We start from the raw sequence: 13,186 nt of genomic DNA on the forward strand, positions 1-13,186 counted from the left end.
TTTTTTGGCTCAGAATCTGTTTTAACTTAATAATTCTTGTACTTACTGTGATGTATTGATCCCTAGTGCAATGACTGGATTGGGCAACCCAGGTGCAACAGTAATAGCTGCACAGAATAGAAACATTTCCTTTAGACAAACTATCCCAAAGGGGTTATAAATAGGAAATGGACATTACCATGAAAAGTAAAGCTTCCAATGTGACTGCATCTTGTGTAGCACACTTGGACATTAAACTATGAAGAATTTTTTTTTTCCTGTCAAGTGTTACAAATTGACGAAATAAGTACATCAATGTTCTCAGTCATTATCTTACTTCAGTGGCACTTTGTTTTAGTGACAGCAAAAAGGGACAGTGGAGACCAGACAGCCCCAGTGCAGTTTATCAATGAAAATCTAATATCGTCCATAAGCAGGGGAGTGGAAATCAATACTTCATTACCAAATTGTTAGTGAGGATGAAGAAGAATAGCAGGAGTTTTTTGGCAGCCTCCTCGGTCCGGGTTGCTGTGAGTTCAATGTCAGGGCCGCGGTGGCGAGCGGGGCCGGGCGCGGAGCTGGGCTGGAGAGCTGGACTAAGGCAATCGTCCTGCAAGCACAACAACAACAACACAGCCACAGTTACACGGTCTGCAGCTCACAGCCACACCTCTGAGCAGGCACTTCCAGCCGTGGAAATGTCTGCAAATGAGCTCTGCTTCATTCTGTGCACCCACAGGCTCACAACAAGCCAGGGCACACAGGCGTGGGTGGAACCCTGGCTCCACAACCATGGAACCATTCAGTGGGTGAACTCCTGCTGGTGCTGAGGCTCTGCCTGGTCACTGAGCCCCTTACTCTGCTTCTTAAACTTGGAGTTCCTTCCTGCAGCCAGCCCAAGAGCAGGCTCTAAAATCCTCATGGAGAGTTGGACATCTCAGTACCCACACAGTGTCTATTACCCCGCTACTCCTGCGTTATTCCTACTTGTTGTGGCACCTCTCAGCATTAAAAACCCTCTTCCAAAGGACCTTTTCCATCCTGTAGCTGCTAAAAGTGCTAAGTGACTCAAGTTGTGAAGCTACTGCTACACAGAGACAGAAGGGGCTTGTTTTATTTAATTTCAAGATGTGGGTTTAAAAGTTCAGCCCAAAGTTGGGTTCTGCTTTGCTTATAACTTGGGAGAAAGATACTGAGGAAAGCAGTAGGAAAAAAAACCAACTGGAAAAACAGGGTGAGAAATGAGGCAGGCAATAAGTAGAGTGAAAGTCAATCTGGAGAGAGCACAGGGAAAAAAAAGAGCTGCAGTGGGCAAAGAAATATGTTACTGAAAAATATATTATCTGTTCAAGGCCATGGCTATTTCAGCAAACACAGCTCAAATCCTGCAGTGTGTTCTCTGTATTCTGGCTAAATCAACTGGAAATTCAGTAGCAGCTTTATTTAAAGTAAAATAAACTCAGCTTTTCAAAAAATTCCATATGAAAACAAAAAAGTCCATTGACTTCATGCTAGTTAGTTTATAATTTGGTTTGGTTTACAATATCTTCACCTTTTCAGTTTTCACAGTGATGCTGAGTTTTGCATTGGCAACCCAGACCTGCTGTGGAGAAACTGTTGGAAGGGAAGAGGAGGTTTTGGCAGCTAAATGTAGAGACTTTTGGCAACTGAGGATGCATGGAAGTCAGTCTGAAATTGTGGTGAATACCTTGGATCATTATTCCCACTTAAAAGATATTAAAAGCAATCCATGTTGACACTTTAAGATGTTGCCTTTAGGTTTCAGAGGTAACAATCCAGAGCAATTCTCACTTTGCAAAGCTATTATTTTTCACTGCAAAAGGGCAGAGCTGTGCCAGTTTACACCGTGCTCAAATCTTAAAGAAATCCAGAAGCATTGCTATTGTAGGGCTTGGGGCTGACACACAGAACTGCTGCAGCCAAATTCTCACTGTGGGATCACTTCTGCAAACGATCCAAGGGAGACTGGGGATGGAAGAGGCACTGGGCTTTACCTTTCCCAGAGGCCTCCAGGATGGAAAACTCCCTGTGACATCCCAGCTGAGTCCTGCCTTGGGTCATACCAGGCCCTGCAGCATCTGTCTCCCTCATGGAGGTGGGACACAGGCACTGTGGCTGTGGGGAGGGACACTGGTGACCCAGAGAGAGCAGAAGTGGTGACCCTTCACTAGGTCAACCCTGCCTCCAGAACATCATTAGAATAATTAAGCCAAATTAGTGTCACTGAAAGTGCTAAATCTGGGAAGGAGTCTTGAAGTGACTTCAGAGCACTGGTTGCCTGCCAGTGGGAATTATTTATAAGAGCTTGGATTGGAAAAATGAAAAGCCAAACTCCTGCCTCCGTTTCTTTTTGTGCCGTTGTGAGGAAAACCCTGAGATTTTTGAATCAGCATAGCCCTGGTCACTTCCCTGTCACAGAACAACATTGAGGACACTGTTAGCCCCGGGCAGACACTTCAGAGGCACATTGGTCAGAGGGAAGGTCCATGAGAAACTCCTCTGGCAACAAATAAACTTTTCAGGCTCAGTGTCCACCTGCCTGACTAATGGTAACATCTGTGCACAAGTCAAATCAATTGGGACTTGGCATTGATTTCCACAGGATAAGTACTTCACCCCGAAGGTCCTTTGGCCAACTGAAGTCTCCATCCTTGTGGGTTTTGTTGTTTTTTTTTTTTTTATTTAATTGATACCACTGCAGGCTGGGACAGGACTTTGGGAAATTAATTAGTGTGAGCCCTGATCAATAAGGGTCATAGTTTATGTATTTCATTATCAAGTCTGTAAGAGATTCAGGGAGTTTGTGGAGAGCTTGTCACCTGCAGTCAGGGCAGAGCAGCCTGCACATTCCAGCAGCTCGTGATGGGCAGGGTCTGGTGCTTCCTGGGCATTTGCTGATATGTAGCTCCCCCTGTGCCATAAAGAAAACTCCATCATTTAAATCCTGTTCTGAAAACATGGCTGAGGGTGTTCATTATACTGGTGTCTTGTACAGCATATGTGAAATATCAGTTGCAGATACTGAAGCTTTGCTTTTATTTAACACTAATTATCGAGCCATCAACAGATGTAAAAAGCCGTATCTATTTTAATGCGGATGTGTCAGGACTCAACATTCCTCCTCACAGCCTCCTTCCCTCTCCTTGTCCATGGCACAGCTTCCCTCTGCTCATCCCAGCACTGCCAGAAAAACACAGCTGTGAAACCTCGGAAATGGGAGCTCTCAAACACGTCTGCAGCCCCAGACAACCGTCAAGTGTGTGTCAGCAGCTCGTGGCACGCCAGGCCTGGCGCTGACAGCGGCACTGCCGGGCTGGGCTGGGCTCCTGGGGCTCCCACAGCTGAGCTGGGCTCCTGGGGCTCACAGAGCTGGGCTGGGCTGGGCTCCTGGGGCTCACAGAGCTGAGCTGGGCTCCTGGGGCTCCCACAGCTGAGCTGGGCTCCTGGGGATCACAGAGCTGAGCTGGGCTCCTGGGGCTCCCAGAGCTGGGCTGGGCTGGGCTCCTGGGGCTCCCACAGCTGAGCTGGGCTCCTGGGGCTCCCAGAGCTGGGCTGGGCTGGGCTCCTGGGGCTCACAGAGCTGAGCTGGGCTCCTGGGGCTCACAGAGCTGAGCTGGGCTCCTGGGGCTCCCAGAGCTGAGCTGGGCTGGGCTCCTGGGGCTCACAGAGCTGAGCTGGGCTCCTGGGGCTCCCAGAGCTGAGCTGGGCTCCTGGGGCTCCCAGAGCTGAGCTGGGCTCCTGGGGCTCACAGAGCTGGGCTGGGCTCCCAGAGCTGAGCTGGGCTCCTGGGGCTCCCACAGCTGGGCTGGGCTGGGCTCCTGGGGCTCCCAGAGCTGAGCTGGGCTCCTGGGGCTCACAGAGCTGAGCTGGGCTCCTGGGGCTCACAGAGCTGGGCTGGGCTCCCAGAGCTGAGCTGGGCTCCTGGGGCTCCCACAGCTGGGCTGGGCTGGGCTCCTGGGGCTCACAGAGCTGGGCTGGGCTCCTGGGGCTCCCAGAGCTGAGCTGGGCTCCTGGGGCTCCCACAGCTGGGCTGGGCTGGGCTCCTGGGGCTCACAGAGCTGGGCTGGGCTGGGCTCCTGGGGCTCCCACAGCTGGGCTGGGCTCCTGGGGCTCCCAGAGCTGAGCTGGGCTCCTGGGGCTCACAGAGCTGGGCTGGGCTCCCGGGGCTCACAGAGCTGAGCTGGGCTCCTGGGGCTCCCACAGCTGAGTTGGGCTCCTGGGGCTCCCAGAGCTGAGCTGGGCCTAGCTGAGCTGGGCTCCTGGGGCTCCCACAGCTGGGCTGGGCTCCTGGGGCTCCCAGAGCTGGGCTGGGCTCCTGGGGCTCACAGGGCTGGGCTGGGCTCCCAGAGCTGAGCTGGGCTCCTGGGGCTCCCACAGCTGGGCTGGGCTGGGCTCCTGGGGCTCCCAGAGCTGAGCTGGGCTCCTGGGGCTCCCACAGCTGAGCTGGGCTCCCAGCTCTCACAGCAGTGCCCGGCTCACTTGCCACACCCCAGTGCTTCTCTGCTCTCTCCTGAGTCCCCTTTTCTCCATGGCCAAAGGCCACACCAAGGGCGCAATGTGGCCTCCTGGGGGTTGCCCATCATGGGAGGGTTCTCAAGTCATGGAATCCCAGAATGGTTTGGGTTGGAGGGACCTTAAAGCTCATCTTGTTCCACCCTTCCACACCTTCCACTGTCCCAGGGTGCTCCAATCCCTGTCAAGCCTGGCCTTGGGCACTGCCAGGGATCCACAGCTGCTCTGGGCACCTGTGCCAGGGCCTGCCCACCCTCACAGGGAGGGATTTCTTCCTGACATCTCACCTAAATGTCCCCCCTTTTAGTTTGAAGCCCTTCTCCCTTGTCCTGCCTCTCCAGTTCCTGCTGAAGACCCTTTCCAGCCTCCCTGTAGGCCCTCTCAGATCCTGGAAGGTGCTGTGAGGTCCTTTCAGCATCTGAAGTCCTTTTCTCGGGGATTGCTGTCACCATTTGATTTTTGGGTTCTGCCACCTCCTCAGTGGCCCAGGCTGAGGTGGGATGGAACTCCAGAGCCAGGCAGATGACAGCAGCTTCATGTATTTATAATGTCTTCTCTGTATTTCCATATCTTTGCTAATATCATTTTACCAGCTCCTATTTATGCATTGGGATAACAAAAATGACAATATTCCTCTGTGATCCACCCACCACAGTCCATGGGAGCCTATGGATCAAAACTTTTCCAGGCTGCAGCTGTACCTATCACAATAAATTGCAGGACTCTTTAAAGGCCACATAGAAAGACACAGACAGGCCCTTTGTGGTTACCAAACATGTTATCTCTAGATGTCATTTCTGACCTACTTTTGCTAGATTTTTGCAGCAGCACAAAATCTGTTCCTTAAAGAACCGTGCCACGTGCACAGTACCTAGAAAGGGGGAAACAGCAAATCTGGATATATTTTATTTCATTTAGGACTCCTCTCACCATGAATTACAATGTTACAGGCTCTAAACGCCTTCTCGTTACCCATAATTATAACTAAAATTATATCAATCTAAACAGTAACTACTGGAATGATTCATCCTGATTGGGAGGAGCATGCTCCCTGGAGTTCTGCCTGCCCATCCATTTTAAAGCCTCGTGGCAGGAATAGCTTTCCAGAAGGTCATTTAACAGCACATTAAATAAATAAACAGAACATATTTGCTTCAGCAAACACTCTCTAATAGGATGGGAAAACACTTTGGGAGAGGTAGGAATAACCCTCAGGAAAACCAAACCTTTCAGTTCCCACCTTGCTGGGGTGCAGCACCCAGTCAAAGGCAGGCAGAGGCTCCATGTGATGCCAGCAGGGACAATCCCTCATGTCCTGCACACTGAAGGGTCCCACAGCCCACCAGTGTCACCAGCAGGTCCCTGCAGCAGCCACCAGTCTGTACATTCACCATCAGCCACACCGAGAGGGAAGTGTGGAAAACGTTTCAGATCTGAGCTTGTGGGAGTGGGGGGCAAGAGGAAGGAAATGTGGGCTCTAACTCGGCTCCTTCTGGGGTGTGTCTGCCTGAACACAGAGTTAATTGCTGTAACACCCAGGTGGGAGAGTTCAGACCTTGCCTGGCATGATGCTTTTCCCCCATTGTTTGGAGTTTTGCAGGGAGCTGATTGAGCAATGGTGCAGGAGGGACAAGGAGCTCAGTCCTGAAGGAAGCCAAACGGAAAGATGGGAAGAGAAAATTTTCTGGAGTGATAGGACAAGGGGGAATGGCTTCCAACTGCCAGAGAGGAGGATTAGATTGGATATTGGAGATTTAGACTGGATATTCTATCCTGTGAGGGTGGGGAGGTGCTGCCACAGGTGGCCCAGAGAAGCTGTGGATGAGTCAGACACAAAACTGGGGCTGCAGCTCCCCGGGGTTCCAGAGAGACCCAATGGAATCCTGGGCTGTTGGAAAGAGGGGAATTTGTGCCACCTGTGTAGAGAAAGGCCAGGAATTCACCCCTGAGCCCAGTATGAGGTGACACAGTGACACAGAGCACAAAGGGGTGACATTCACCTGGTCCCCCAGGTGTGTCTGGAAAAATCACAGACTTGGAAAGAGGAAAAAAAAAAAAAAACCACAGGGAACATTTAACTTCTATTTCTTCCTATAAATAAAGTATAGCCATCAAATCACAATGTATTTAAGAGCACATGTTATTGACAGCCTATTCTTGGAGGGGGAAAAAAAAGTGGATTTTTTGGCAAAGTTTCCTAAAGATTAAATTGTTCATTGTACAGGGCACCATCTGCCCTTGGAGAGAGATTTAGTTGATGGCAGCTGCAACCAAAGTGTGGAAGATAAAGCTGAATTTCTGGTTTCTTTTCAACTAGCAACTGTCATTACAGGTCACATGCAAACTGTGCCATTTTCTGTGACAAGCAGGTTCTGTAGGATTGGGTGCTTGCTACACTTTAAAGTGCCACCTGTAAGGATCCCAGCCGAGAAACAGCTTTTTTTTTTTTGGAACACACCTTGCAAAACGTGAATTTACAGCACATAAGACAAAGCAATTATGGACCATCCATCTGGCCAAGGGCTGTGTGTTCCAGACCCAGGTGCACGGGGATGGAGGTCAGGAGGAACTCATGGGCCACCCAAAGGTGCATCCCTCAGTTCATGTGGGTGCTTAAAAAGGCTGAATCATCTGCAAGGATTCACTCAACTGTTGCATAATCCACAATTGCCTCCCTGTGCTCATTGGAGTGTAATTCTCCCTGAGGTTAAACCCCACATTTTTTAAACCCTGAAGAGAATTTCTAAATCACCAAACCAGAGGCTGCTGTGGGTGGGTTTTTCCTCAGCCCCACCTCTGAGCTGTGACACTGAGATATCTCAACTCACTGTGAGGCAGCAAAGGCCACTTGACAGTGGGGAGATGCTGATTTGTCTCTGCACTCTGAGTTACTTAAATATCACACAAACCTCGTCCTGGCTGCAGCAAACCCCTCCAGCAGGGAATCTGTACCTCCTCCCTCTCCCCAGAACACTTTCACAGGAGAATGATGTTCCCTTTCTCCTCGGAACAAAACGGGAAGGGAGAAGTTAAGAGCACACTGGTAGATTTTATTAGGACTAAGAAACAAAGCAAAACAAAAAAGCAAACCCAAAGCTCTTCCCTTTCATCCCTGCCTTGCTATGAAAATGCCTTCATATTTGCAGGCTTGCTGACAATATTTCAGGATGGTACATCACACACCGTCTCGTCTGGAACAGCAGACATTGTCAGTGCTGGGAGACAACCACTCTCTGGTTTGTACTTCACAAAGATTCTCTATAAAGCATTTCTATAGAGGAAAAAAAAAGATTTTTGAAATTCGTGAGTCTCTCAGCCTTTCAGACAAGGATGAGTTCTGGTTAATTTTTTTCTGATGATTTCCACGTTTTCTGCAAGGGAAAACAACAGCTACCATTGCCTTAAGACAGACTGAACTAGTTGTAACATGCCTAGATATGAGATTCTTTTTTTATGTGAAAGAATTTGCAGGACATAAATTCTTTGTTCTTAAGTTTATCCTGTTCAGTTTAACTTGTTGGCCTTCTCTCCCATTTTATCACAGTAGAAGGGGATCATGTTTTGAAATAAAAAATGCTACCGTTGGTGGCTTTTTAACCAATCTGCTGTGATTAAATCGTGCTTTTGGATAATAAGATTATTTTAAAAATATTTTAAATATTTGTATTTTTATTATTTTATATTTAAATATTTTAAATAGTATTTTAAAATATTGTTTAAATAAAGGCTTTGCCTTTCCAGCATTATTTTTATTGCTCATGATTATCTTTGCTCATTGGTTATTTTTAATGCTCATGATGATATTACTCATCATTTCAGGTGTCAGTGCCTCTGATGGCTCCATGATGTGCCCAGACCATCCAAGCCAAACCTCCCTGGGAAGGCTCCCACTTCCATGTCTGCTGTTGCAGAACAGAACCACACTCAGGCCCTGCTTTTCCCTTCCTCCTTCCACATCTGACTGAGCCCAAATGCTTCCGGGATTGGGACCTTTAAAGAGACATCCAGAAAAATGTCACATTTTTGAGACTCTGCCTGTTTGGGTTCCTTTTTGCAGAGCGCATTAGTGGGTAGGAGAGGAAGCTGCTCCTGTGAATGAGTGTGGGATCTGCTGCTTTCTCCTTTCTTTGTGAGGAAGCTCTTAAAACACAAATTCCCACCTTAAACCGCAAACGGGCGCGAGCTGCGAGTAAATCACGGGCTCCGTGGTGCCAGAGCTGCACATGCTCTTCTGCTGCTGATTTGTCTACAAAATATATCACATGCCAGTTACTTGAATTAGGATCATGGGGAGAAGGGAATCATTAGAGAGTAGAAGAAACTCTAACACATAAAGAAAACTTATCCGTTTGTCTCCTCAGCGCCGCCTGTTTTATTTCCTCTTCAGGCGCTGACAGCACTGATGAGGCAAAGGATGCTGTAATCCTGAGCGATTGCTTTGGGGGAGCATCATTAGGGCTGGAAGGGTTTGATACAGCGTGAGCTCTGCGTTTCCAGCCCCTTTTCCTCGGTCACTTGGCATCCTTGGGCAGTGCTGGAAGGTGGAGGCACAGCCCGGATCGGGTATTTCCCTCCTGGAGCCCTTTCCTGAGTGCCTTGGAAAGCCAGGTAAATTAGACTTGGAGAAAGGGACACTGCATCTTTGAGTAATGAGGCTGGGAAACAGGGAACACATTTTCCACTAGCTCATGTCTCACTGTATGGCATTCTGATTTCCTGACACTTCATAATAAATCATTGCTTATCACTCACTTGGGAACATAACATGGTTCAAGTTAAGATTCGTTAGTGATTGTAAAGAAGAAACATGAATTGCTCTCTATCAGGGCTTTTTGATCATCTTTCTGTCCACTGCAGGTGTTTTTTTAATCAGAATATTTACAGGAGCCATTGTCTAAGGCATAAATAAAAAGGAGGAGAAGAAAATATGAATAATGAAAATGAATTTATTTGTCTTATTTATGTGTTTATGTAAACATTTGGCAATTGCTTTGCACAGCAGCTTGTATTCAGTGTCATGGGCTGCTGCACCAACATAAGTTTGTAAAGCTGGGATTTTAAATATATATATACCTGAGTGTGTGTCTATAAAAATACCCTAAATGCCAATACGTTCATTTTCTGGAGAAGAAGGTTCTAGCAAGCACATCCAGAGCCTGTTTGCTCTTAGGATGGCTTCCCCAGGGAAAAGAGAGGCTGATCCTGGTCCTGCTGGCCCATCTTGGAGCAGTGGGAGTGGAACCCTCAGAGGCTGAGTGGCTCTAATGGGATGAAACTGGGATGTTCCCTGCAGCCAGGGGTCCATCAAATCTGGAAAGCAGGGATTCACTTCAAAATAAGGGATATCTGAGAGCTGGAACAACCTTCCTCCAGCCCTGTCCCCCCAGTGAGCTCAGGGATGGCAAATCCTGAGCTTGGATGGGTCAGGAACTGGGGAAGGAACAAGTGAAAGGTGGAGAGGAATGGCCTCAAGCTGTGCCAGGGGAGGTTTAGGTTGGATGTTAGGAAAGATTTCTTCCCCAAAGGGTTGCTCAGCTCTGGCAGGGGTGCAGTTCCCATCCCTGCAGGGATTTAACAGCCATGGGCATGTGGCACTTGGGGACATGGTGGCCTTGGCAGTGACAGGGAATGGTTGAACTCCAAGCCCTGAGGACTCCAAGCTCCAAGCTCATTTCTTTTCCAACCAAAATGATTCCAGGAGTCCATGAATTCAGCTCTGTATCCGGGCAGTTCTCTGCCTTCCCTGACCTTCACTGGATGGAATTTTTTCTGCAGTCACAACTTTTTCCTCAGCAGTTTAGGGAGAGGGCTGAAAAGCTGATGGGTTTACAGATGGTGTCAGTAGTGCTTTAGGGGAACAGGGAGTTTTGTACAAAAAGACCTAAAAGCTGAAAAAACGGGAGCTTACTTAAAGAACTGTAACAAATATGCAGAAATATTTCACAGAAAGAAAAAATAATTCTATTCCTTCCCTTGTTTTACAAATAGCTCTCCTTTAATTTCTTTCTTTATCTTTTGGGTCTGATTGTGGGAAGTACCTAAAACTTTGGGCTAACCCGAGAGAAATCAGATAAGGGAGCTATTTGCTGCAACTATGGCTTTGATTATTCCCCCTTCAGTAATTTGCTTTTTACTACATTAATCAACGATATAATGTGTCATTTCTACTGCTCCCTGGCTGAATAATTTCCAAAACTACAAACAGCTTTCAAGATAGTTGCCAGACAGGCGCAAATTAATACTTTCAGAAATTGTTCCTAGAAATATTCCCATGAACAGAAGCTTTCACACCCTCTATTTGTGTAAAGACTTGGCTCAAAAAAAAAAAAAAAAAGCCAAATGATTATTTTAGGCAAATTCTTGCATATAATTTTTTCTGGTTTTATATATATTTCTATCTAATATTTATAAAATATCTGCAGTTTAGAATATGCAGCCTTGGGAGACAAGATGGCAGTGGAAGTCCATATGGAGTTAACTCTTTATAGGATTAATTTAGTAGTTACAAAAAGGAGGGATCTGATTGCTTTCATTGAGGCAAATAATCCCCTTGATTTGTGGGACAACTTGAGGAAAATGGCACCCAACCCAGGGATTGTAAATCCAGCTGCCTGATCCCGCTGATCTTCCTCACAAATTCCAATACTTGTGGCTACTCCAGCCTCTGATCCCCAGCCCGCTCTCCTAAACTCAGATTTCCTCCTGGTGTTCGTGGCCCCAGGAAGTGTCTGTAAGACTTTGTCTTGTGCTCAGAAAACCCCAAACCCTCTACCAGAAATGTGTTATGCACAAAAATGTGAAATCCCCCCAGTATCAAATTTTTAGGAGAAAAAAAAATTCCTTTTGGTAAAGCACAGCATTGGATGTATTTATTATATCTTATTTTTCACCTACTACCACAAGATGATTAGAGACAAGAATTAAACCCCTCAACTCTTGACCAAGGAAAAAACCATGGTTTTTCTAATATATCTGAGCCAGGCCCTGAATCTGCACTCACTTGAAGTGGTGTAGTGAATGGGAATATTCTCCATTTATTTTGGCTTACCCTAAACTGGAATTTTTGTGCCATAAGCTTCCTGTAATTTTTATAAGTGGAACTGCCTTTGTCAGCATTCCTAATATTTCCTCATGGATATGGTATTAAAAATCAGCACATTTGCCCTACAATCTCACGTTTTTATCCTTAAGAAATGAGGACTTTTGGTAGATTTTTGTTGTTGTTGTTGTTGTTCTCTCTTTCTGCAAGAAAATGGCTTAATAAAAATCTCAACCAGAGGCTGGAAGGAGACGCTCTATCTTCGAAATGTTAATTCTCTCTCCAACCATGCCTGGGTTAAAAACAGATATTGAAACAGGGGAATAAATATTTGACAATGCTGTTAAGGCAACTTTGCTAACGATTTTTGAACAACCTCCAACTGAGGTCTAAATGTCTGCAATATCCATAAACAACTCTATACTGTCCAATTAGGGAGACAAAGACATAGAGTCCTGTCAGGAAGATTTGCATGGCTAAGTGTCTGAGATCACGGAGCCGATGAGGGATCGCTGCCGCTGCCGGGGGATGCACACAACGGATGACTATCATTAGGATATTACAGAGGCTTACACCTTCCCAATTACTGGCAGGATTCATTAGTTACTGCTGCATTTCCCTAATAGAATCCTCTCTCTTGGCTTATCGCTACCTTCCCTCTGTCTACATAAACCCACAACTCAGCAGTCGATCACCTGTGAAAAATTAGACGCCGGAGCTTCCAGTGGCCTATTTAAAATGAAAAGGGAGCTGAAGAAGAAATAAAGAACAAAAAAGAAAGGAAAAAAAGAAGAAGGGCTGGAATATGTGGCATCAGATGAGTTTGGAATTCTCTTGCTATTGAACTGTTTGAGGGAAAAAATAATCAGTGGCAGCTGCAGAGAGCAGCATCGTGGTGGGTTTAAAAGCACAATGAAAGTGCTTTACACAGCCCTACGTACACACACGAACTGGAGGCAGATTGCAAAGTGACAATTACTTAAGGCCTGCTAGGCTGAAGTTTCCCAAGTAAGATTGGTGAGGATTCCAGGGGCTCGGTGCTGCTGCAGTCGGCTCAGCCCCATTAAAGATAATGGTGTGAGCATTTCCATGCTGTCATCGTGTTGCTATCAACAGCATTATCAGTATCAACTGCTTCTACAATTATGCACAATGCACAATTATGCTCTTCCTGCACAAAGACTTAGCAACCACCAAACTCATTTTCCTTTTAAATACACTGAAAAGAGTGTAGATTTCAATCCTTCATCTGCTCACAGACGAAATAACATTTCCAAATCATCACTGATAGCATTTTTTTCCTCCCATTCTAAGGATGGCCAACTGTTCTCAGCGATTTCTATTACATTTCCTACCTATTATTTCATGTAATGGCATTCCTTAAATTTTAAATTAGCTTTGAAGAATAAAAATAATTGAATTCCTGCTGTTTTGTGTACATAGAGGGTGACAGGAGCTAATGTGATAATTTAAACTGTAAATGAGTCTTCACTTTGTGTTCATTAATTACAGCTAATTACTGAATTACAAACCTTCTTGGTTAGGCACTGTTATGTATTCATGTAGCATGTTGGATTTCCAGCTGGTAGAAAACTGTTTTATAGACTTACAAGCTGACACACCAAGCTAGCGCCG

At 46.5% G+C, this 13,186-nt stretch overlaps 1 protein-coding gene across 2 annotated transcripts in view; it reads right to left on the bottom strand.

The window, feature by feature from the left end:
* Nucleotides 1-383: 383 nt before the first annotated feature.
* TSHZ2 (teashirt zinc finger homeobox 2) overlaps nt 384-13,186 on the bottom strand; it is a 205,235-nt gene continuing 192,432 nt past the window's right edge. For both annotated transcript variants that reach the window (XM_066561784.1, XM_066561782.1), the window contains exon 3: nt 384-589. In XM_066561784.1, coding sequence (XP_066417881.1) covers nt 588-589 — 2 coding nt within the window. In that variant the 3' untranslated portion in view covers nt 384-587. The remainder of the gene's footprint in view (nt 590-13,186) is intronic.

This window comes from Molothrus aeneus, chromosome 17, assembly GCF_037042795.1.
Source record: "Molothrus aeneus isolate 106 chromosome 17, BPBGC_Maene_1.0, whole genome shotgun sequence".
Lineage (NCBI taxonomy): Eukaryota > Metazoa > Chordata > Aves > Passeriformes > Icteridae > Molothrus > Molothrus aeneus.